At 42.3% G+C, this 25402-nt stretch overlaps 2 protein-coding genes across 7 annotated transcripts in view; one reads left to right on the top strand and one right to left on the bottom strand.

The window, feature by feature from the left end:
- Window positions 1–5803, bottom strand: part of slc25a18 (solute carrier family 25 member 18) — a 13606-nt gene extending 7803 nt beyond the window's left edge. The window contains exons 1-5 of one of the 5 annotated variants that reach the window (XM_026176676.1): window positions 5492–5803; window positions 1611–1967; window positions 1263–1385; window positions 440–495; window positions 133–223 (exon numbers count right to left, since the gene is read on the bottom strand). In XM_026176676.1, coding sequence (XP_026032461.1) covers window positions 133–223; window positions 440–495; window positions 1263–1385; window positions 1611–1630 — 290 coding nt within the window. In that variant the 5' untranslated portion in view covers window positions 1631–1967; window positions 5492–5803. The other 4 variants (XM_026176680.1, XM_026176677.1, XM_026176678.1 and 1 more) reach the window with 4 other exon arrangements.
- cecr2 (CECR2 histone acetyl-lysine reader) overlaps window positions 5418–25402 on the top strand; it is a 34883-nt gene continuing 14898 nt past the window's right edge. The window contains exons 1-4 of one of the 2 annotated variants that reach the window (XM_026176670.1): window positions 5418–5469; window positions 22375–22469; window positions 24455–24638; window positions 25186–25313. In XM_026176670.1, coding sequence (XP_026032455.1) covers window positions 25270–25313 — 44 coding nt within the window. In that variant the 5' untranslated portion in view covers window positions 5418–5469; window positions 22375–22469; window positions 24455–24638; window positions 25186–25269. Of the gene's footprint in view, window positions 5470–7562; window positions 7986–22374; window positions 22470–24454; window positions 24639–25185; window positions 25314–25402 lie in introns of those variants that run through there. The other variant, XM_026176669.1, reaches the window with a different exon arrangement.

Genomic DNA, 25402 nt, shown 5'->3' on the forward strand with positions numbered 1-25402 from the left:
GAAGAAAATCCTACGTTATTACATGGTGCACAAATTAAATGGTCAATATACAATAGTATAAGACACTGAAAGCCGTACTTATGCTTTAGCTTTACATCACATAACTTCAGTGAGCAACAAAAGCTACATTACCCATCCTTAGAGAGCTTCTGTCTGAAGACATCATTGGCAGCCAGTTTGATGGCTTTTTCAGGTGTAACTAGAGTGAGGTTTACCGCTGCACCTGGAGGTAAACAAACTGACTATTAACAGCAATGCTTAAGGTACAAAAATAGAACAAAACTAAAAAACAGCTTATGGCTTTCCAACTGGGGTAGTAGGTAATCGCTATAATGATAAAACAATTTAGAGCATGCAGGAGAAACAATGGCGTAGGTGGTGAGATTTCTTTTACAGTTACAGTGTTGTTTATCACAGTACTTAGAAATGCAAAGAATACCTCTGTAGCATCCAAAATAGCCTTCTGAGCGCACCGTCTTGGCCAAACAGTCAAGCCTTTAAAGACAACAAAGAAGAAGTGAAAATCACTCTTAATTAAATAGCCATAGCAGTATCCAGATCTTTCACAACGGACTCTACAGTCATACATGTTGCCTTTGTCCTATAACCCAGCCCTCTACTCTGGCTTTACAACAAATACGGCTACAGAAAGTGATTATATTCAGATTCTCTGTTTTATTTCCAAATGCCAACTTTGTAACTGTCCCTTTAAAGGAATATTTCAAGCTATTTTTACATGTCTGACTCACTCTGGAAAATCACAAGCCACTAAACACAGGAAAAGCACGCCCCACCAGCCAGCAGTATTGATGCCCACCAGATGTGTGCAGCTAACTGTTTAGGGTCAATGTGTTTTTTAAGGACACCAAACTCCCTTTTCATCTTGATCTCTTGATCTACTAAATAGATGTTTAGAGTCCATCAGTGTGCACGACCATGACCCCAATGAGCTCTGTTCAAACTCATCAAAACATAGACGCAAATATGGAGAGAGCACATTTTACTCTACTGCTCCACCCGTTGAGATTCTGTGGAGAAATATGTCAGACATGGTTGCGTGCAGTTCGAATTACATCAGGAGGAAAATATTTAACTTTGATTCTGATTTCCACAAAATACAATTATCTGTAAGCAGCTCGTATGTTTTTTTCTTAATTAGTACCAATAACTAAAATAATTTAAAGCATAAAACAAAAAAACTTTATATCTGACAGATCAATCAGATTAGCATATTAACCCCCGGCTGAGGAAACCCCACTCACATTCCTTTGTAGACTTGGATACCCTGCTGGTTCTGTAGGCGGGTCTTGGCCAGATCTATAGGAAATACACATGTCACACCAACCAGGCCTGCCACGCCTCCATTAATCAGCTTAGCAGGGAGACTGCGAAGGGATCAACATAGACACAGAACAATTTACACACAGCCACGAAAACAAGCCGTGCGAACGACAAATCAGAGTCACAAAGTAGACACACAGAGGGAGGGGAGGGGATTCCCAACCAGTCCACACACAAAGAGAGCATAAAAGATAAATATTACCACAGCTGTTGCTTCCATTTGGTGAAAACCTCTTTATTAGACCAAACAAACAGGATTCATTACTTACCTAACTTTCTTCTCTCCCATCCTGCTTGTGTTTGGGCTCCACGCCTAACCTGCCTCTCTTCTTATCCCACCTCTTCGTCGTCTTCCTCTCCCCCCTGCTTTTCCACACTTCGGTCCACAGCCCAGAGTTGTCGTTGTAGTTCAACCCTCACCTGTCCTTTCACGCCACAAATGCACCCCGCAGTGTCCTTTGAAATGGTAGAAATGGACCGTTTTCTTCTTCCTCTCCCTGGTATGTCAGGGATGGACGCCCTCCTTTCCTGTTGTGGTCAGACCCACCAGAGTTTAATCTGTGTCTTCTGGCCAGTTGTTGTGCTGTGTTGTACTTCACACAAAAACCCGGCCGTTCTTCCACTGTCTGGACAGACAAATGCAGATTCATGTAGAGTAAGACCAATATCTTCCTTCCAGATATCAAAGCCCTCCTGATGAAACTTTTTCTTTGGTGTTTTATCCTAATAGGAGGGCATGGTTACAATGAGGGATTGACACACCTCACATTGAATGTCAGGCTGCATAAAATCCAGTCAGTCATAAAGTTGAATCGTATCATATTCTGGGACTACCACACTAAGACAGAACATCTTGAGTCTCTCTAATCTGCCAGCTAAAAGGGATAAAGAGTATTTGTTTCCGGCCAGGAGGGCAGAGCTGAAAATGGGAGTATTCTCTGTATTACTTTTGCAGTTCACCAGCTACAAAAGGCTGAAGAGGAGATTTGAGTGGTTTGGAAAAATATCTCACAGGCTTTCCCCCCCCCCTTTCTTTTAGTTCAGTGGTTTGTAGTCTAGCTTCAGTGGTGTATATTACAGATAGTACAAATGCTGCTGAAACCTTACCTGGGGACCCAGTTCTTGTCTTCCTTTACAGTGTTCTCAGTTTTAGGCGTCCTTTTTCTGTCTTTTCCACTCCCTGCATACCCCAATTCCTCATCTCCCTAATTAATCTCTCTCATAATCTCTCCGCCTCCACTCCATCTCTATTTTTACCACTGTAAACCTCAACTATATCCTTCATTGTCGCGTTGTCGAAGATTTAAAAAACCTTGAGATACAACATTTTGTATCTTTTGATGTCACCTCAGCAATTTCATCCCAAAGTGTTTCTTTCTGTCTCTGAACACTGTCTTTTTCCGTTGCCGGCGCATAGCTACATTCTACACATGCCTTTCACTGAGCCTCTTTCTGTGAAACTTTCTTTTAGATCCATTCACGAACAGTAGTGACCCTGCCAAAACACAGAGAAGGGTGCCTCAACCCCAGCCAACCTCCAACTTCCCCCAGAAACTGCACTAGAGCACCCAGCTCACATAATTCAGAAGCACAAGCCCCAGGAGACAGCTTCCAAGAAACTCACTTTTCTTCCATCACAGAGACGCAGCAGTAAGAAACGCTGGTCCTACCTCTGGTGCAGCATCCCACAAGCAGGATCAGGCTGTCCGCTTTCCTTTCACTTCAACAATGCATCCAGGAATGGTAGTCAAGCGAGAGCGATCTGAGAGAGCCAGCCGCCACTCAGGGGCCGTTGCACAAACACGAGTATTGTCCTGCTGCCTAAATCCCTCCCTCTTATGGTGACTCTCTGCTTGACACAGCCCAGCAACGCAGCTCTGCACTAACACAACTAGACATAAACTCAAGCCTGTGGAGCTGCTGTTAGAGGACGCACAACAGACACTGCAGAGACTAATACTCACAATTATACCTCAGTGTGTATTACTTCTACGTACTGTATAAATAAACACGACACAGAACGTGAACTGAAACAAAAAAGGCTGCTCACCAGTAATGAGCTCCCTTTTTCATTAGTCCTGCTATTACATAATACGTCCAGGAGCACTGAATGCAATTAATGTTCACAGACTTACAAAAACTACTAATAGCTGTATCCAATGGCATAATGCACACAGTTTGTGCCATTACTGAAAAATCTGGGGAAAAAAGCAATTACAGGATTCTAAAAAAGAAAAAAGGAGCATGTGATCATGGCAGCTACTGCTCATTGCCCTTACGCCATTTTTTCATGAGAATTGATTCAAATATTGATCGTTCTTAATGGAAAAACAGTTACTATCAATGACGTTCACTCATCAGTGCATATTTTCAAACCCGGCTTTCACTCTTAAAAAACTTGTGGTTATGCCGTCAGTTTAGAAAAAAAGAGCACAAATGTGGTGGAAATAGAAAACTGATTATTGCCTAGATATGTAGTGTTTACTTTTGTATGGAAAGACTTAGTTTCAGTTAGAGTAGAGAAATTACATCATTACGAGAGGTTTCAGTTTTTAGAAATCTAGACCTTATTGTAGAAAATAGAAATGAATAAGTACAATTTATGATAACAGCAAAAACAACAATAATAATGATAACTTTGATTTTTATTGTGCATTTCAAGAAACTCAATGATGCTTTACAAAGAACATAAATAAACAAAAAGGCTAGAGATTGAAGGCCTTCTTGAACAGGTGAGATTTGAGAAGTTTCTTATGATGGGATGTTGCAAAGCTCAGGTGGGAGAGATTCAGATGGGATTAGAGTTACAGAGGGGGGTGCCACACTGAAGGCTCTGCCCACAGAGGTATGGAGGTGGGTGTGAGGAACAGAAAGCAGACCCAATGACTGTCTTTAACTCTGTTGATATGTGAGCAATTACTTTTTGTTAACAAAAAAACAATAATATGTGGTTAAGAAATACTTTTTCTATCCTCTAATTATACCTTGGCATGCTGAAATACTGCTAGTATTGAATAAAACAGTAAAATATGGGACCATGGTAACGATATAATGAAGTGCATAACAAACAAACAGACTAGTTCTGATGTTTTTGGCATCACATACTCTTTTGGAATAAGTTGGTCTATTTCTTATCCTTCAGTAATGAAATAAATATGTTTTACTAGAATAAGACTAGCAAAATCACACGCAAACACTACTTTATGTGGTATTGAAAACCACATAAAGTATGTGCTGATCATCAGAGAAAACGGATGCTTGTATTATATATTTGTTTGTTATTAGTGGTGTCATCAAGTATATGCAGCACTAAAATGCTGTTGCAAAGTAAGGGGAAGCAAATCAAAACAATATGTGCAACAGTACGTGATCCTTTATAGATATTGTATGTCTTAACACCCATAGTTCACCCGTGAAAGGGGTTTTGCTTATTTTACCTACATTGAAAGCTTCTATGGATTGTTAAGTTAACCAGCTTACTTCTGACTGGAAGTCTAATCAACCACGGAAACTGAAACAACCTGAGCAGTTATGGACTAATATTATAATGTATGTATTTTGTATTGCTGTCCCTCGTTCTCCCTGCTTGTAGACATATGTGCATGTGTGGGTGTGGCCCTGGCAGGTGATTAGCCACACCTGAAGACCTTGACACACCTGTAGCTGATCAGGCCTGTCGGAGGAGCTACTTGAGAGTGTGGTGGAGCTCTCTCTGACGCTGGATCATTGCGTGGCTTCACGTTAGTCTCTCGACCAGTTCTTAGTTTGAGTCTCCTGCATTATTGTGTGTTTGACAGCTGCCTCTCTCTTATGTCCCAGGAGTAGCGAGAGGGCAGCGAGCATGGGGCGCTCATCGCGGAGACAGGAGGACTAACACTGGGAAGAGGACACGTCATGGGAGTCGGGAGAGCACGGGATTTATTGTCATGTTTTTCCATCACTGTAAATAAATGCACTGTTTATACACAGAGCACCGCGCCTGGGTCCTCATTCCCCATATCCCCACGGTCTGGTTGGCAAACCGTGACACCACCTGTGTGAATGTGCAGTGCTTCCACTTTGTAGGTAGAGGCACTAGAATTTTCCCCTTTATATGCATACAAGGCATGGAAATATTTGCTGCAAAGGGTGAGTAAATATGGTTACTTACATCTCAGTATTGATGTTCTTCCTTGCCTCCCCCCAGCAACAAAGCAAACAGAAAAAGTAGGAATCACTATGTTTCATGTGGTTTTTATAGCCTTTTGATTCCAATCTCACTGGAGATTGGAACTACAGCACCATCAGTGTACATCGATCAGACACACTGAGAACAGGTGAAGTGAATAAATGTGCTCAACTCTTCTTAAAATCCAACCCTTTGCTGGGAGATTTTGAGCCCTGACACTACCTAAACATTGTCTTAGACTCATCAATTTCTTCAGAGTACTGCTGTCTCATTATACCACTTTATTACCCCAAAGAGCTAAAAAGATCCAGCCTATATCAGCTTATTTATTTCCCTGAGGGTTATCGAAAGACTAGTCTTTAGTCTTCAATGAAACTCTGCCCTCTTTATTGAGGGATGTGCAGCAGTTGTAACAAAATTGTGCCTTAACAGCTATGTAGCCCCATTAACAATATAATCTTATGTTTGTGAATTGGATGGTTAGTTGGTTTCACTTCACAGCACAATATATTGCACTGTCATGACAAGTGACTGTTCTGTTCTTTTAACCATGGCCTGTTAAAACTCCATGTTACTCAGTTTGTGTGTGGTGTTGGTATCTCCAAAAGTTGATTCTGTTCATCTGGACGTAGCATGTTGTGGGAGAAACGTTTCGTCACTCATCCAGGTGACGTCTTCAGTCTCAGCTGACTGCAGGTTTCAATCTTATAAACAGTAAATTTGCATAATGACTGAAACCAGCCCACTGAGGAACAAAGGGCTGGGAGATCAGTTCCTTAATCATAATTGTGCAAATTCTCATGACCATTGATCAACAACCATTGATCCAATCCCACTGATCAATGGCCATGAGTACCATTCACAGAGAGTTGGGGAATGGCTGCAATCACAGCATTGTAAGATGGTGACAGATGTACCCTTAGGCCCCCTCCTCGATTCAAACGTTTCTCCCACAAAACGCTACGTCCAGATGAACAGAATCAACTTTTGGAGATTTAATGCTTCTTTAGGTAATATGTTAGCATGAAAAACTTTTGTAAACTTCAGTCAATGTCAGTTGTTCATTGCAAAGACTGGCACCACACTGATTGTCTTTAGAAAAAGAAGATGGGCTTGAACTTAAACTGGTAGGCTGGTGGGGAGATATTTAGGTAAGGATATTTAAATTACTGTCCACTGCCACCGTTTATGGAAAATGCTTGCTATTGCATTTAATTAGTGCACGCATTATAGAATAGAAAGTGCGATGTATTATGTGCCATACATTTACGTTCATGTAAAGTCTGTATATATGTCCCCCCCCCCCCCCCCCCTTTTTTTTTCTTTCTTTTTAAATTCAGGAGCACCACCTTCAGACCAAAGTGTGGGCCTGCACACGGGACCACTATGTTAAATCTCGCAGTTTAGTGTACGGTAATGCCTGAAAATTTATGCTGGTTTCCTACGCATGCTTTACGCATCAAATGAAAACGTTTGTTATACTACGTTAAAATTATACATCTTGTATTTTATTGTCTTGCAGAGATAAAAGTAAAACACACACAAATAAACACTAGACATCAGAATAAAATGAACTTGCTCTGAGTGCGCTCAGCGCCTCCGCTGTGCCATAGCATGCACTTCTCTAATATTACGATAGAGGGAGTCCTTGTGTAGTAACCTTCCCTTAAAGTGTTTACAAAATCTCGATGTACCTGAAACTTGCGCTTGAGTAATAAACTGAACGACAGTTTCGGACTGCTGTAAGTGAAAGGGGTGTTCGTTTCACAATGGGGGGAAAAAAGCTTTCACAGTCAGGAATTTTTACCTAAAGTAATATCGACGGACTCAATTAAAACCTACAGCAAGACCTTACATAAACGAACTTAAGCTGTAGGGCCATACCTGGTTTTAATGTTTTAGTTTTCAGTTATTCACCATTTACAATGGTTCCCTTTAAACGGCGAGGCCATTATCAATCGGTTGGGGACTATTTACTGTGGGAGATTACTATTAAACCGAACAGTCAAACACAATTGAAAAGAGGTTTAACAGTTACAGGCTATTATCAAAAGAGGCAAATATGCTCGCCACTGTAGCTACTATTTATGTTCACAGAAAGTTTAACATATCGACCTAAGTAGTCGGACACCCCTATTCGTCTTGCAGTGGTATCGCCCTTCCCATCTGTTCAGCTCCGGTGAGACTCTGATTGAAACAGATTGTAGCGCTCTCCGGGTCGCAATGGCAACTGTCCCAACAGGACGGCGACACCAACTTTTTTCATGTTTTTAATGTTACGGAGGCACTATACGTCGCGGAAGAATCTACTTTCTAATGTGAGAAATAAACGTTACAGAATTTCTTCAGCCCGAAAATGTCCCAGGGATGTACCGTTTCTGTGGAAGAGATCCAGTCTTGGTGGGAAGTCCCCGCCATAGCCCACTTCTGCTCGCTGTTCAGGACAGCATTCAACCTTCCAGACTTTGAAATAGAGGTAAACAAGAATTGTGATTGCTGGTAGTATCACCAATGGGTTTCATTGCGGAAATGAGAAGTTGTTTGTGTCAGCTTTTTTGCGTACGTGCTGGTGCGAGCGCACTTTGTGTAACTTAGTATTTGGGTAACCAGCTTAGCATGTTCTCTGAACTTCTCACACTGAGGCAATCCTGTTAAAGGAGCGAGCTCGTTAGCAGAGCTCAAGCTAGCTGTATTCGCTTTGCCCGTTGATGTTGTTCTCCAAAGTTAAACTTTAAGCGGAATATAGCATTGACGACACGGCTTGTGGTCCAGTATTTACAGTGACTTGTACGTGTTTGTCTATATCCAAGGATGCTCAGATGTTCGATAAACTTTACATAGACGTCCTCTTGAACCATGTGCCTCTCGTTTGTTTTTATTTGGCCCGAGGCCCGTGTTTATGTTGCAGAGCAACCGTGCCCCAGGTCATTTAAATTAAAGGTACTAAGGAACGGTCGGGAAGATTAGGAAATATAGTTAGAAAAGTGGTCAAGGATACGTGACGGGAATATTTCAGCCAATTAGATTTATGTTGGTTTTACTTGTGTGAATATTTTATTTTATTGTGAGTGAAAGAGCTAAGTAACTGTACGGCGCCGCTGTGTTTTGGTTTCCCTTTTCTGTCAGATAAAGTTAAGTTCATGGCGTGAGGTTTGAGTTTATTGTCTTGGAGGCCATCTGGCTTGTGTAGCCAGGGGACGCAGATGCTGTTCAGTCATTGTTTGCTCGCCCAAGTCCTGTTTTGTTGCAAGAAGCGAGGGGTTTAACGATTTTCTAAGGTTATTAATTGTCTAGGGCAAGTTAGTAGGTGGACTATTTACTCCACTAACTGTTCTGTCGCAGAATAAACTATTTATTACACTGTGATTACATAATTCAACTTCATCACTCGATTTGGCCTCCCACCCCCCTTTTCCCTTGAAATGTGTTCAGAGTCGATAGGAAAGCGTAGTTCACGACGCCTAACATGTGCAACATTTACGACAGAGATCACGGAGATTGTTTAATTAGTCGAGCAGTAATTGCACTTTAAAGAAACCGGCGAGGTCAACATCGCGCATCAACAGTCTCCATCACTCAGTCATCCCCACCCCCTTCGGGAGAATCACGTAGACATCGTCTTTGTTGTTGAACGAAGTGGCAGCCAGATGGGGGACTAGCATTGCGCCTAGTTTACATGAAAGTTGATCTCCTTAAAGGCCCGATGGGCTTGATTTCAAAGTAATGTTTCAATGATGTATTCCTGTTTAAAAGGATAACTTAAGCAGATCACGTGTTTGGCTCCATTACTCAGCCGGATTTCGGGGAAATATTGAGATTGATGTAGTAGTCTTACACTTTGACATCTTAATTGGGCACAGAAGTGTCCAAGGTCACAACTCTTTTGGTTCTCGTTATAATGATCCACTGGGGAATTTACAATAAGAGCTAAGTAGTTAAGCTTATAACTTTTATTGAAAGCTAGTGGAAAGTACGTGTCTTTCAAGGGGAAATGAGCAACATTAGCAACAGTGGTAATACCCCCCTCCCACCAAAACTTCAAAAGAAACCGTTTTAGGTGGGGAAAATGCAAGTAGAGCCCACATTGTCAAATGTTGTCAAAATCCCTCTGGTGGCAGGCTTTCCCACTTTGCAGCCATCTTGAAATGCATCTACCTAGGCACTGATTTGTGCAGTTATTTTGAAATATTGTGGGAATTACCTCATATTTCACTGATCCGTAGGAGATGATTCCATATATAGAATCACCTGTCAAAATATTTTTTTAACATTTGCTGACTTTGTGCCCAAAACAAGATATACAAAAGACTTTTTTTCCTTGAAGTGAATTTTTTTTTTTTTCTTTTCTGTAGTTTATTTGTGAGTTAAATGAAGCAGGCGGCGTATGTCTTGTGATCTGGCTGCTTGTGTTTTATTGGGGCTTTCATTACATTCATATTCAAAGTAATGCGTAAATCACGTCCATTCAAAAAATTTGCCAGGTAAATTTATGCTCTTCATTTAAATCTTTATTGCTGCAAATGCTCTGGTTGGGTTAGGTGATGTTTAGTATTTGCACGTACTGAAATGAAAGGGTTTCTTGTGCTGTTATAGTAGCTGACCAAGATGGTGAGCTTTCAAAATAATTTTACAATATCTCGAATATTCGGCGCACTTCAGACGCTTGCAACTTGTCTTTTTGGTAAAAAATAAATAAATACACCGCCTCTTATCTTTGCAACAAGTGTTCAGTCTTTGGAGCTTTGCTCTTACCTCTGTGTACACCTTGCTGTGTGCACAGAGGTAAGAGCATGTGAACGGCCAGGCCCCAGAGTTAATAAGTTGTAAAAATTAAGCAGTTCAGACCACAACATTCAAATAATCTTTTACAGTGCAGATACCAACTGGAAGACTCCTTGCAAATCCCTGCACTTTGGATATTATGATAATGAGCAATCAGCTGACACGGCCCTCTGTCAGGCTGATTTATGCTGTTTTGTTACTGTGGGTTTGCAAATATCCTCCCTGGCTTTGAGTCTGGACATTTGGATCCAGCATGTTTACTTTCTGAGGACTTTGCAATGTAGAAAGAAGAAACTGTTTGGCTGATGTGTTTGTTTTGCTTTAATGCCACATAGCAGCAACAAGACAAGCTGGCCCGGGCACTCCCATGAAGGCAGCAGTTTAGGCTTACTGTCATTTACCTTTGCTTTTTCTTGTTTGTTTTAAACTTGTATAGTCAACGTTAGTAAAAAATCAACGAGGCATTTTGTGCCACATTTAATGATCAGGATAATTTTGGCCTCAGATTAATTCCTTTGACTTGAGGTTCATTTTCTTTTGTCTTCCAAGAGGTGCTTCATAAGGGGAGGTGACTGAAAACGATTTATTGGCTAACATCAGTTAGCTTGTGCAGGTTGAATTAAGGGGGGAATAGGGGGCAGGGTAGGGTCCAGAAGTGGCTGTTAGTGGTCATGACGGAGTGGGGCCCACTGAGTGATTTAACGTTGGCATTCCTTCTGTCTTCTCTTGTGGAGATGGCATGTTTAATTGGCTCTTATTGACCAATGTCCATTTTTGCCATCCTCTAGAGAGCAGTGGTCAGTGTTGATGCTGCAGAGGACCTCAAGCAGCTCTGAAAACAGCTTGAAAAAACATGCATTTTACAGTGGCGTTCCATACAAATCACAGATGAATCTGAGAATTCCCAGCAAAAACGTGGGTGTCTGTGGCACATTGTCGGCCTTACCCTGATTTTCTGCCAGATTAGAGCTGAGTTGGTTTGCGAATATGAAAGGCATCGCAGAAAGTTAAGGAATGAGAATTAAAATGAGAATTAGGGGCAGGGATAGCTCAGTAGGTAAAGTGGTCGCCCCATGATCGGAAGGTCGGCGGTTCGAATCCACTTAACGGCTACCCTGAGGTACCCCTGAGCAAGGTACCGTCCCTACACACTGCTCCCCGGGCGCCTGCTTAGTGGGCTGCCCACTGCTTCACTGAGTGAATGGGTCAAATGCAGAGAAAAACAAGTAATTTCCCCATGGGGATCAATAAAGTATCTATTATTATTATTATTATTATTATTATTATTATTATTAAAAACACGAGTTCACTTTGTTACTCACATCTCATCCGAAGTCACTTTGAGTATGGCAAACAGCGTGTGAATATAACATCAAAACTCTATCCACTGTGGTGATCAGACAGGCCACAGATCCCGCCGCCTCCTTAAACACCTGTTTCCTTTTCTCATAATGGATACTTTTGCTAAGGCTGCCACATGTGAGACCACAGTGTTTAAAGCAATATGAGACTACCACCAAAATGGATATTGACAAACTGTGATCCAGTTCGCTGCTGTTGTACTGTTGTGGCAGCTCTATTCTTTCTATGGTGCTGGTCAGTGATAATGGAGCACTCCCAGTCTCCTTGGCTAGCCTTACAGAACGGCCCCTTGCACATTGTTCCAGCACTGATACACTTCACTGTCGCTGGTTTCCACTTTCCTCGAGACTACAGGCAGCAAACCGGGAAAGCAGTGCATGTGTGTGGATGAGAGATTGAGAGGAGTCTTAGAGGTGAGGAAGCAACTTGTGTTTTAGTATGAGTAGCCGTCCTCTTTTCATGCCTTTTTGTGTTGCGGCTTGTGAAAGGTTCCTTGGCTGTTTATCTGGTAAATGATTCCTGAAATCCCACAGTGTAGTCTTCTGTTGCTTAGCCCTCAATGATGTGCCCTTCATGCCAAGGACCTCTGTCCCTGGCTTCATGTAAGTCGGTGCTCTGCTGGCAGCCTGTTTGGCACATCATCATGCATTTGTTCCATGTGTCTTCATTAGCTGCCTGTCATCTTCTAACTGAGATGTAGATTTAGAGATGTTGTATTTCATCGTAGTTAATAGCTGGTGTGAAAACAACTTAAACGAGAGTCTTTCATGTACTTTTTCTTTGAGTAATAAGAGGAAAACGAGATTGCCCAGGAGTGGGTTGACAAATCTAACAATAAGTCTTGATGTTTTTAGGCAGTTTCAATATCCCACACTATGATAAGAGCTCCTCTGCAATCCCTTTTCATCTCAAACAACAAAAACACGTCTAGTTAGGGTAGCCAATCTCTTTTGCTGCACGTCTGTACACTACAGATCCTATTTGACATGGTTAAAAATGAGCAGTATGGGCAGCGAGTGCAGCTTTTTAGTAGCGTGGATCACTCGGTGGTAGTGTTGTTTTACTTTTCAGTAAAAATTGTACTGTCACTTCAGAAATTTGCAAAACTCAAATATTTCATCGCTACTGTGGTGAAAAAGCTGTTAAGCTTTTCTGCTCATCTCAAATTATCACTTGAAATGGTTGTGCAGCTGTTGGTTTATTGTAAGATCAAAAACAATAGTCCCTGTGCGCTAACAGCATCTGAGGCACTGAATATTACTTTTGTCTTTAGGGGCAATATTTCCAAACAATAGTAAAATCCCCACTGGGGATTTATGCTTCAGCTACTGCGTAGTTATATCACAACTGCATCCAACTTGAAACCCTACATTGTACCCTGACGTGCACCTCCCTTGAAATGTAACAATGCATCGCATCAGTGCAGCCTGCAGCTACTGTGATTGGTCCCTTCAGTGTCATTGATTCCTCCTATGCCAATCATTGTATCAATATAAGAAATAATAATCATATATCATCAATTTAAGGACTCAATAATATCAGCAAGATTCTGAAACAGGGCAAAATACACATGGCAGAGAGTGGTTCCACTCTCTAATAGTGACTGAAACCAAAATTATTCCCACTTCATAGCCATCTTTGTAACACCTCAAATGCAGTTTGTGTGCCAGCAATATACGAGAGTACCTGCAGTTTCAAACCCGGAGTATAAAGACTTCATGTTATACATCTACCACAAATACTCAAAAGTGTCACAGCATTGCAGCTCCATTTCTTGCTAAATCAAGAGTGCTGATTTGTCATTTCAAATAGTATGCTAAATTGCATAACGGATACGGTTAGCCAAAAAGTTCTAACTAACTGTAAGCTTTCATCGGTGGAGCAACACCGTTAACTTATATGCTTCCTGATTCAGCTAATGATTGGTTCTTTCAGGGCAGGGCCAGAACTACAGCTGCCACTGGCATTACACAAGTCACTGTTGATTTCTATTGAGAGTTCTGGAAGTGCTATGTAGCTCCTTTAAGGAGCTACGTAGCTCCTTAAAGTTTTTTTTTTTTTTTCTTCTCCTAGTTGACAGCATCAGGGAGGTCATACTAATAAAAGTGCTTTTGAACACTGCCACCTTCTAGGAGGGAAGTGCGTTTTATAATGGCAATATCTGACATTTTGATCTCTGATAAATTTCCCTTTAAATATATGATGTTATGAGCACCTGCTGATGTCATTATCAAACAACATTAGAATACATGCAGGGAAATGACACGTATCTCTGCTGAGTTTGTTTCTTGTGTGTAATTATGTTTAGATTATATTTTGCACAGTTTTTATAATGTTGTGGGCACCTGGCTAAAAAGTAACCGCGACAAGTGCAGCGCTTTGTATGAAGTTAAATATTTGTCCATTCTCAGCAACCATAAAACAAACAAAAAAAACCAAACATCCTCAAGGGCTTGGCTTAGACAGTTGCCACCATGACACGCTGCTCACGTTTTGGACAACAATGGAAAAAGTATTCTTGGTTAGCTCAGTGCAATACAGTCAACGTCCCCCTGAAAAGATTGGATCAACATATTCAGTGTTGAAATGCAAAATGTTTACAGTTTCTCCTGCTGCCCATTGCCCCAATCCTGTTTCGAAACGGTCTCGCTGTCAACATTTCATGGAGTTGGTGACATCTTATATGTCCTAATACACTGACACCCAACTTCAGTCCTAATTTAAAGAACTGAAAAAACCCTCTTTGGCTTGATTTTTATGTAAATCATGAATTATACACATTTTAATATAATTAACTGCCACTTGTCCTCTTACCTCATACGTAACAACCGTTCCTCTGTGTTATTCGTTTTTGGAGGCCCAGTCTGCCTTGCCTGTTACTGTGCACGAACCCCTGGCATCACCATGACTAAACCCCAGATGGTGGTTCTTTCTCTCCCTTCCCCCCCAGAGGGCTCTTCTCTGGGTGCTTGTCGCTGCTGCTGTAGCCTTTCTGAGGGAGGGGGGCTTCTGTTTTTTGTAATAGCCTCCTGTATGACTATAAAAGATTTCGTCCCATTAGATCTGGTAAATAAGTGAGAGCAGGCTGTCTGTGAGCATGCCCTTGTTTCTGTTGTCTAGAAAGCAAATGGATTAACAGGGGGAGTAGGATCAAGGCTTAAGTGTTGCTCCATCATGGCCCAACTTCAGAGTGAGACTCTCTCCTGCTCCCCACTTATCCTGCATTATAACTGCAGATAGCAGCCATTTAGGATAATACCGGCCTGGCCTCTGTTAGAGGTTGTGATGTGAGGGCCAAGTATGGCTGTTGTGAAGATGGCAGGACATTACTAGCAAATGGGATGGGAATCCCTGACGTTTACCTTCAACCTTGGGCTGCTTTACCTCTTTGGTCATTTCCTGGCAGGAGATTGGATCCCTGCACACATTAACAATGATCCATTCTCTTCCCACAGCTATACTGATCAGTCATCCCTGGCATCCCATTGCCTTTCTTTGCTACTGTCCCACCCACAGAAACATCCCAGCTCAACCTTGCTTATTGCCTTGCAGACGCCAGCCTCTAATAACTTCCTTTCTAGATCGTAACCCCTTAAAGAGTTTTCACACTCCGCAACTGCTGCTGTGACATCAAGAACCTTTTTGCATGTCTTTTTAAGGCCCTCTCTTCCATGCAGTGTGTGTGTGGGTGGGTGGGGGGGCTTTGTAATAGTCTGCTGCCCCTCCCCCAGTTGTGATTGACAAGTGAGAGCAGCAGTACATGCATCAGATGGTTTCACATGGGGACTATGTGCACAGAGGGGGAGGTAGAAGGGCACATATACTGTTTTTTCCTCACAGTTCCATTGTTGCAGCACCCCATGGTTCCCTCCCTCTGTCTCTAGTCAGGACAGCATCCCTTCAGTTTGCATTTTCACTCAGCGTCTTTGCAGCCGGTTGTGAAGCAGACATCAGAAGTGTCGAAGAAACAACATGATAAGAAGTTCTCATCCAGTGAGATGGTGTTACTCAAGTCAGCAGATAAGGAGACGACCTAGAGGCAGTTTTTACAGACAGCGTGGCTTTCATCAGGTGTGAGAGTGTGTTTGTGTGAGAAAATGGCACAATGACATCCTGGAGTCAGCTACCGTAGTAGAAAAACCATGCAGGCAGTTTTGAGAATGTTTGTGTCAACAGATTTTAGCAATGCAGTAATGTTGACAATTGTTTAAGAGGTGGCTAGGAAACATGAAACTAGTATTGGTATGAGAGTTAAAGGATCCCTGGTACCTGGACAGATGTCGCAGGATCACTAGTGTATCAAGCTGCAAAACAAATCCAGAACACATCCTACGTATCTACATAATATTGCTCCAATAGTTGGAGTGGAAGTATTTTAGAGCTGTGCTGGCACAAAGAAGAGGGGTGTTTATCAGGGTAGGGTTAGATTTTACTTGAATAACCGGTCCAGCGAGTTATGTTGTTTCATTTTGTAACAGCAAAAGCGTGGCCTGGTTCAACGTGTTTACTGGAAGGCCCGCTGTTCTCCCCCAGCAATTCTGATGCCTCGACAGAGCATTCAAATGAATTAGGGGGGTGGGTTCCTTCACACAGGGGCTAATGTCGGTTTGAACACGGCCCTAGGAGCTTTTGCGTCGCTGTTTGTGAAAGTCGGGACCTTGGCATAACTGTAAGAGCTATAAGACCCTGTGCTGTGTCGCATCTTATCCTGTGAAATGTTCCATTTAAAGGCAGTGCTACACTCAGCAGCCATCCCACCTTAAAACATGCCCAGATTATAGTTTGAAAGATGTACATCTCCTTAAGTAAAATGAATTGATCCAAAGTTGATCTTTAATTCACATAATTGACATTTATGTGAATTAGCAGCGCATATTTCACATAATCTTTTTAGGCTCCCTACACATGTGAGATTTTTATTTTTTGTGTGTGTGTTTGAACCATCTGTTTTCTCTGTGCGTGTGTGTGTATGATTCTACTGGGATGTCAGCTGAAGCAGGAAGCTCAGTTTTATATGAGAAAGTTGATGCTATGTGTCCTTAAAGCTGGCAGTGAACACACAAAACGCTCGCTGTACTGGGTGGCCTCCCCTTCTCCTGTGCTTAATGATCCTCTCCCACATACTCGGAGAGGTAGTTCGTGTAAAAGGTTTCCGTCTGTCTGAGAGAGCTCAACTGAGGAAAGATCTGTGCAATGCCCATCCCTCTCCTCCCTTCCCGCGGTCTCCTACTCTGTAGCCAAGCCACCTGTCCCACCTGGCCATGACACTGATACTAAAATAAAACTTAGCAGAATGTTTAAACTGACCCAGAAGCTGCGAGTGTATCATGTTTGTTTTTGTCTCTATTCTAAGAGTGGTTTAATTTGCATGGAACTATTATTATTGTTTTTTTTTTTGTTTTTTTTTTGGTGGGTTTTTTGTTCATTTTGTTTGTTTTCCTTGTCACATGTCCATGAAGAGATCTAATTCTTGTAGGAATGCGTTGTGTGAATCTTGAGTGTAAAGTGCATTACTTTTTCACTATTTTAAATTTATTATATACATATATATTTTTAGAAGTTCTTGTTTTGATGAATCAGTCAAATGCATTTGGCACCAACAAAAAGTTGTTGATGCTTTCCTCTGATCAGATGAACCGTACATCCTGAGGATGTGAGGGCGTTTTCCTGTGGTGTTACGGCTATGTGTTCATGTTTGTCATGTGGCAGGAGGTGGTTACGTGCGGGGGTGGAGGGTGTTGTCAGATGATGGCTCCTGGAGGAGCCATGTGTAAGCTGAAAGTGGGAGGGGGGTGGTGGAGGAAGAAATGAAGAAAGAAGTATAGGAGAGGAAGAGAGGAGCCTTTACACAACAAACAGACATCCCTTCCCCCTCCAGCTAGCCATGCACACGTCCTCCAACTGTTGGTGATATAGACCCCGGAGGAGCTGTTAACGGCAGTGGCATGGAAAGTGTCTGCTGTGAGGGTAGCCGGAGAGGCCAACCTCCAGATATTAAAGGCTTTGAGGATCTGCTTTAACCTTGGAGCCGCTGATACAAAATGCCACTTATCTAAACCCCTTCTTTTTCACTCTACAGGTGGTACTGGCCAGAGACACACATGCACACATTTTATCTCAGGTTTTCTCTCTGTGCAGATATGGATTGGGGCACATGATGGGTCCGTTAGCATCCACTGACAAAAGCACATTTCACTTCTATGTGGATATGCAGCGTTTCTGCTTTGCAATGAAATCTGTTGGCTGCTTTTAGCCTTGATAGTGTTTCTTTCAGAAAGTCAGGTCTTCTCCTCCTTTCAGTTGATTCATGTCTCATAACATTTACCACTTTGATTCTCATATCAAAGAGTCAGACTGTGTTTTGTCCCAGTGGTATCATTGTAACCCTTATAACAGCAGATGTGCCCGCACATAATGCAGGTTTATTGAATACACAGTCAGTCCATGATGGACCCGCTCTTATGAGACAGCTGTGACTGGATAGAACGTGTCTGCCTCCTTTAGTACTAAATACAGCTGGGAGAGTTATCAGTCTACATCTCAGTAAACTGTTAACACACACATGTGTTTTGGATCAATACTAGCTGGAGAGATGGGGTAAGATTTAACTTCTAACATGAAAATTATGCTTCTGCGTCAAAGCTACGTTGTAACTTGCACCACAACCAGAATCCCATTTTAATCCTATGCTACAACCTTCTACGTAGCACGATGTGCACCTCCCGAGATGTTGGGGCGACTCATACCACCACGACTTGAGTGGAAGATTGAGGTGCAAGCATAGGAGTTTTTCAGTTACTACATAAGTTATTTCCTGCAGAAGTCTTAATCGAGCTTAAATCAAGCGTTGTCCTGGTTTGTCCATATGTCTCCTTATCTTTTGTGTTTTGCAAATTTAGTGTTTATTTTCACCGTCTCTAGGAGGCATTTGTATAAAGTTCTTTGTCAAAATCCAGCCCTGATACAGATGCGTGGTTACCAAACCAGGCCTGTGGTCTATGTTTAGACAAAGTTTGAAGGAGGAGGAAATTAAGAAATGACTGAAACTTGTTGACTCAGGCAGATACAGTCGGATATAGTCAGACACAGCACATTATTGTCATGGTTTCTTCTTGAATAAGGAGTTGCCTGTATAAATCATAGTTAAAGACATTGCAAGTAATAGTAGGTTTTATCAATGAAGTGACTGTAAATTCTGGGGTGTTTTGGCAGTTAAATAGGTATAGCTTTAATAATCTTTCCCCTGAGATGTCTATATTGCCACTTCTTACTTGGCCGTAAGCATAAAAAAAAGATGCCTTTTTTACCGTTATCTGCATGAGGTGGACAAAGACTCTGAAAGTGCTTATCACAGATGACTGGACATTTGTAAATAGTTAGATACTTGGAGCCAAAACATACAATCATTAATCTATTTTTATAGTCAGTCTCATTAAAATGCAGTAATTTAGCTTGGTGTAAATGATGGAATAATACATTTAGAAGTTTCAATAGCAAAATTGAATTTCTTTTTTACAGAAGAAGAATAAACAATCATTTGTTTGTATCTGTAAGCTTTGCTGGTGTTCTGACTTTAGTCATGGCAGGCATGCTGTGAGTAGTAACTGGAACCTTTTTAGACACAATAATTTGTACATGTTTATAAAAATGAGATTCAGAAGTAATAGTGTCAACTGGGCTGAATAACAGAACTGAGAATGTAGGCATTTTATTCTGCAAATGTTAATGAAGACTCGTTAGGTGTGATTGGGCCTTTTGAAAAGAACAAGTGGTTAGCCACATTGTCACCATGGGTGTTACTTTTCGCACTTGTCTGCTGCTCTGAATAGACAAAGCAGTGACCCAAACAGTTTAAGTTGTTTCAGTGGATGTGGCCGGTCCATCTCACTGATGATGTAGTACGGAGAATACCTGCCAAATGAGTTCTACTTTGCTATTCTGCCCTCAGCTCCAGTGAAGCCAACAACTGGTTTGGGTGTGGATAATGTGCGGAGGGAGAGGACAGATAAGGAAGATGGAGAAAGGAAAATGCGGGGTGGAGAGTGGAGCAAGGGTGTTGTCAGGGGAATAATAGAATGCCTCAGAGGCCCTGTAGACACTGGGCAGCAGGGCAGGGGGAGGAAAATGGTGTGAAAGAGAGGAATAAGAGGTTAAGCCAGTGAGAGGAGCAGAGAGAGAAACAGCAGGGGCGTCTGGTGAAAGAAGTGGCAAATACCTTCAGGGCGAATTGCTGATTGCAAGCCAGGCCTACAGAGGGAGTGAAGTGATGACACACACCTTTTGACTAAACCTTGACTCACCCTCCAATCTTTGTCCCAGTATCTGAAATGAATAGCCGGTTTTTCACAGCAGTATCTTGCCAATAAATCTGACAGCTCACCTTGATTTATGCAAATTATAGCCAAATTATATCTTATCAATTATTCAGCTTTTTTATCGTTCGGCCCCATTGATCATTAATGTTAGGCAGTCAAAGTACACGTTTGAATGAATTGTCATTGGTGTGTTTTTTTTCCTGTTATCTATAGTGTCAGTGCAGTGAGTTTGGGTGCTGCGTTGCGTGTGTGCATGTGCTTATCGAGGCAAAAGGTTCCCACAGGACGCTTCCAGCTGCAGCGGTGTCCCTTGCAGTCCTTTATCGTGCTAACTGTTTGTTAGCAACAGGCCACAGAGGGATTGGTCAATGGATGGGTGAGAGAAGAAAGAGCAAATAGACCCCAGTAATTTCCCCTCCCTTTGCCATCTGACAGACTGTGTGGCACTTCAAAGTTAGGGAAGAGTTGTTCATCCAGTGGGCTGCAGCGAGCCCTCCACTTGCTGTTCTGTACTCAACTCTGAACTCTTTCCCCAGCCTTGGCCCCGGCTTTTTTCAAAGTGTGATCAAAGTGCAGTTTGTCTCTGATGGATGTGCTCACTTTGGCCCAGAGGCTGCCTGACAGGGGACCTGGAAGTGGAAGAGCATGACACAGGATCTCACTGCGTCCTATGCACATGCGCTTACAGACAAACGCCCACGTGTGTCTTTGTATCCAGAGTTAGCTCGCGCTGCGAAAGAGCTCTTCTGCATATGTGACCACCCCATGACGAGTGAGCTAGCCTGAGCACATGTTAAGAACTTTAAGGAGTCTCTATTGTTAAACCTCGGTCTACCTGATCTATACTTGATATACAGTACACAGTACTGCCGTTTAGGAAGGTATTCCAACCTGATTTTCATAACTCGAAGCAAAGTGGCAAAATAATGTCCTTAAATGCAGTCTTGCTTACATTACTGTGAGTTTGTCTATCACTGTTACTCCTGGTCTTGTAGCATGTGCTGCACAACCAGGAGATTTATTAAACTTGTCAAAAATGCTGTAGAAATACAAATGCAATTCTGTAGTATTTAAAACGGTTGGTAATGATCACCCAATTATTGGTATGCACTGGCCTTGACAAGAAATTGTGCCTCGTTTTTAACCACAACAAGGCAAAAGTTGTGGTCGGTAAATCTTACATGTCTGGCTACTTCAGAACTTAAAATAGACTTTGATTTGCTCCTGGCAGTCACACACTCGTAAAGCCTACAGTTTAAGCCGTACACCTAAAATCCATTACAGTCTGACTGTGGTCACTGTGACCATGTCAATCTTCAGGCTTTTAAAATAGCCTCAGTGCGCTTGTAAACATAATGAGCTGTTCTTCTCAATCACGAGACGTGATTCTTATCCGCTCTTATGAAACTCGCCCTCCTGGTTTGCATTTTTTCTTTCGTTTTTCCTTCATGCTCTTTACATTCCTAACCTCGAGCAGAAACGTTGATCTTATCCTGTTTTTCAACTTCTTTCACAACCTTGTTGTTTTTGGCTCTTTTTGTTTTTTCATTGAGCCAACTTGTTGTGTACCGGCTTCTGTCATTTCCACAGCAAAGAGGTGTGTACACTGACCTTTAAGGACCTTAAGTAATTGATGCGTCATTTCTTTTCCCTGGTTAAAGCTGAGAGAACCGATCAGCATTTATAGGACTTTCACAAGTACTACAGGTGCAGAAGTACTTGTGAAAGAGGGGCAAGAGTGACACCAACAACAGAAGTTGTTGGTGTGAAAGCAATGGTTATTAGGGGTGGGAGTGGTTAGCTGCGAGCCGTCTGTATGAGCTTTGAAGAGTTTGCTCTGTATCCTGCGGGAGGGTGCTTTTAAATGAAACGGACACTAGGTTGATGGAACACTGTTCATTTGCATTTCCTTCTCTTCCCTCTGGCTCAACTTCAGAGTCCTTGGGTGTGATCAAGGAGAGCTGTGCATGCTGGGAAGCTGTGTGGTGTCCAGTGTCTTGGTTGATCAGCAGAGGAGAAGGGGCATGTCTGTGTTGTAGCTCTCGGTCTCTGCTGCCTGCTGTCCTTTCTTGGTGCTTTCAGATCTTTGAGATTTTGCTCTGCCGGTTATTGCCGCTTCATAAAACCTAAATGACTATAACACAATGCCAGGCAGGAGAGGGGTCATGCCTGAACTTGAACCTCAGCTACAGCCCAACAAGCACCAGCAAACCAAGACGCCTTAATGAGACAGGATGCGAGCTCTAGCTGTTACACCTCCCACCGAAATCTGCCAGCTTACCTTACACTCATCCCAGCAGTTTCTCCATTTTGATCACATACCAAATCGGCATGTTTGCACAGTTATTGCTTGCTAAGTGCTTGTAGTTTCTTCACATGTTGATTGACTGTGTCCTCTGTGTCCAGGAGCTGGAGAAAGCCCTGTCAGAACAGGACTTGGATTTCCTTGGGGATCTTGTTGCCTGTCTGTTGCAGGGATGCTACCAGCGCACTGACATCACGTAAGTAAAGAATAGAAAAAGAACCTGGCATATAGCAAACGCTGCCAGGTCACATCAGGTCTGCTTGTGTAACACCACCTGTAACACATAAGCCGTTTTCAGACGTGGGATGCGTAACACGGCTGGCATCGTGACGTAGGTCACTTTTGGCAAGAAACACGTGTCTGAAGGGGACGACCGAAAAAGTTTTGATTCATGATAGAACCCCGGGGTTGAACCAAAGTTTATTTGGACATAATAAAAATGCAACAAGTTGACTTGTTGCAGATAGAGGTGTGCACATTTCAGAGCTGAGATCGCTGTCCAGTACAGTAAGGAGGTCCCCTTAAATCTTTTCACATTTTAGAAATAAAGCAAAACTTATTACAGTTTTCTAAACAATGAGGGTAAGAACATTAACATTTAATTTTAAGCCCAGTTTTACTCTCCTAATCATGGAGTCTTGAGTGTAGGACCATGTCCAACTTTAGCTACTTTTACATAATTGAACGTGTTAAATGAGGCAGCGTGTAGATGGCTGATGTTTGGCTTTCTTATAGTATGTTTAATATTTTTAGTTACATTTGTTCTGAAAGATAATAAATAGGTGAATATAAGCAGGAACATTCACATTTTCCTGCTGCTTAAAACTGCCCCAAGTGGCGTGGGAAATTTACTTCGTAGCTGACTGTAGGTCTAAGTAGTGGTGGAAGTTGGAATTCAAATTTAGAGTTTTTTGTTTTTTTTAATGAAGCAGAGGCACAATGGAAAAGAATTACCATTTTTACTTAAATGTGTCAAGATAAAACTTGTCTTTCCATCTTCTTCAAATTAGTCATAATACCCAGGAAGCTTCATAGGAAGTCTGAGTCACGAGCGCAATAACTCACTGAGGAGTCAGAACTTAGTCACCATAAGGAGCGCTGAAAGTAGTGATAGGTGGTATGGTGACATCATGTTTACTACCGCGGTGATCCGAAAACGGCGTAGCCACAGAAACTTTTCTATAAAGTGGTGGGAGAAAGTGAACGCGAAGCAGAGGCTGTTATTCAAATCCGCAAATGTTTTCTACCTCCCATGGGGCTTCCCCTTCGATACGCCTGTTAATCTAACCCATCGTTATAGAGTAGCATAGTGGTACAGTACAGTGATAAGCACAGAGCAGGAGTGATCCAGTTTTTCCAGCCAGGCAGCCGGTAACAAGAGGACAGCCTGCTTTATTGGACTGGACAGGCTCTGGCATCCTGGGGGTGGCTGCTCAGCCCTGGCCTTTCACAGAGCTGCCCTTTTCATCCGCACGCGTTAAACGCTCTGCCGGAGCGGGGGAAAGAAGGGAGGGAGGATGTCGGAGAAAACGAAGGACAGAAAGGAGGAGAGAGATGGGGTAGTAGTGAGGAGGGGCGAGCCTGCAGCTGTGTGAAAAGTGCACGCTGCTCTTTCAAGATAAGCCATTTTTTTTCTCTCCCTCTTTCTCTGTGCTGTTCCATAGATGCTCACCCTTGCCCCAAGCTCTTGTTCTGTTCATGTGAGCTGGAACTGAACGGTACAGATTAATCGGCTAGACCTGAACCGGAACCAACATTTATTTACCAGTTTTCACTCATAGATACAACACAACTCCCCTTCAAAGAAACTAGTCCTTTTCTTCTTCTTTTTTAAACCAGCCCCACCTCCTCTCTTTTTCCAGCCTGTATGATAGTGTGAACCTTGCCTGTTTCCTAGAAAGCGATGCTAGTTTGTACTGAAGCATGCTGCGTTGGGTTTACAGTGCCAAGATTTGCAACTGAATTGGTTGAATCTAGCCATCCATAGAAATCTCAGTACAAAAGTGAAGCCCTGTGTTGGATTGTTATTTTTGACATGCAGCTAGTGCTTAATTCTGATTTAATAATCTTTCATGATTAAGATGCGTAAAAGGACAAATTTACTCGAGGTGTAGCTAACCCAGTAGAGTGACATCTAAAAATCAATACGGCAGAGATGAGTAAGGCCGCTCTACTGTTTAGCCCCCAGGCATTTAGCAGTTACCTGGACGACATCATCAGCTACCGCTGGGAGCTGGAAGAGGGGAAACCCAACCCACTTCGAGAGGGGCCCTTTGAGAGCTTACCCCCTCGCACTCAGGTGGAACTGCTGCACCGGCTGTGTGATTACCGTCTGGATGCTGCTGATGTCTTTGACCTGCTTAAGGTGACTAAAAGAATACATGTGATCATAATAATGTATTCACAATTTATTAAAGAGTTAAACATTCACTCAGTATTGAGTCAGTAATTGTACATAAAAGGTTCCATGCTCCATTAATGCTGCCGAGTTGTGTACATGTGTACTGTTAAAGTTTGCTTTTTTGACAACATGATGAATGATTTCGTTCACCCAGCTGTTCAGCTTTAAAGCATAGTTAGATATATTTGTCACTGAGCAGCTGCCTCGTTTAACTTTGGCCTAAGAGTGCAAGATCTTAGTTTTGCTGTTCTTTAAAAGTATATTTACTGCCATGAACTAAGGTGGAGTTATCATAATCTGAGGCTTTACCCCTGTACTGTCAATCGGTTTCTAATTTTTAAACTGTAAACTGCTATAATTCATGAACACTCTTAACAAGATATCGAAAGTACTTATTGTCAGCACATGATTCACGCCTCTGTACGATCAAAGAGCTAAAATGACATCACCCTCTGATGACACACTGCATATTATTTAAGAAATGTTATATCCCCACCCCCGCCACCTCCAGGGCCTGGATGCAGACAGCCTGAGGGTGGAACCCCTGGGGCAGGATGGAAATGGAGCCCTCTACTGGTACTTTTACGGCACTCGCATGTACAAAGAAGAGCCAGTGACAAAGAAAGTAGGAAAACACAGGTAATGCTTCTTTTTCTGTCAACCAAGAATGAATCATCTGCACTTAGCTGAATGTTGAAGTGTTCAGTTGAAATAAAATTTTACCACTT

Source organism: Astatotilapia calliptera, chromosome 7, assembly GCF_900246225.1.
Source record: "Astatotilapia calliptera chromosome 7, fAstCal1.2, whole genome shotgun sequence".
NCBI lineage: Eukaryota > Metazoa > Chordata > Actinopteri > Cichliformes > Cichlidae > Astatotilapia > Astatotilapia calliptera.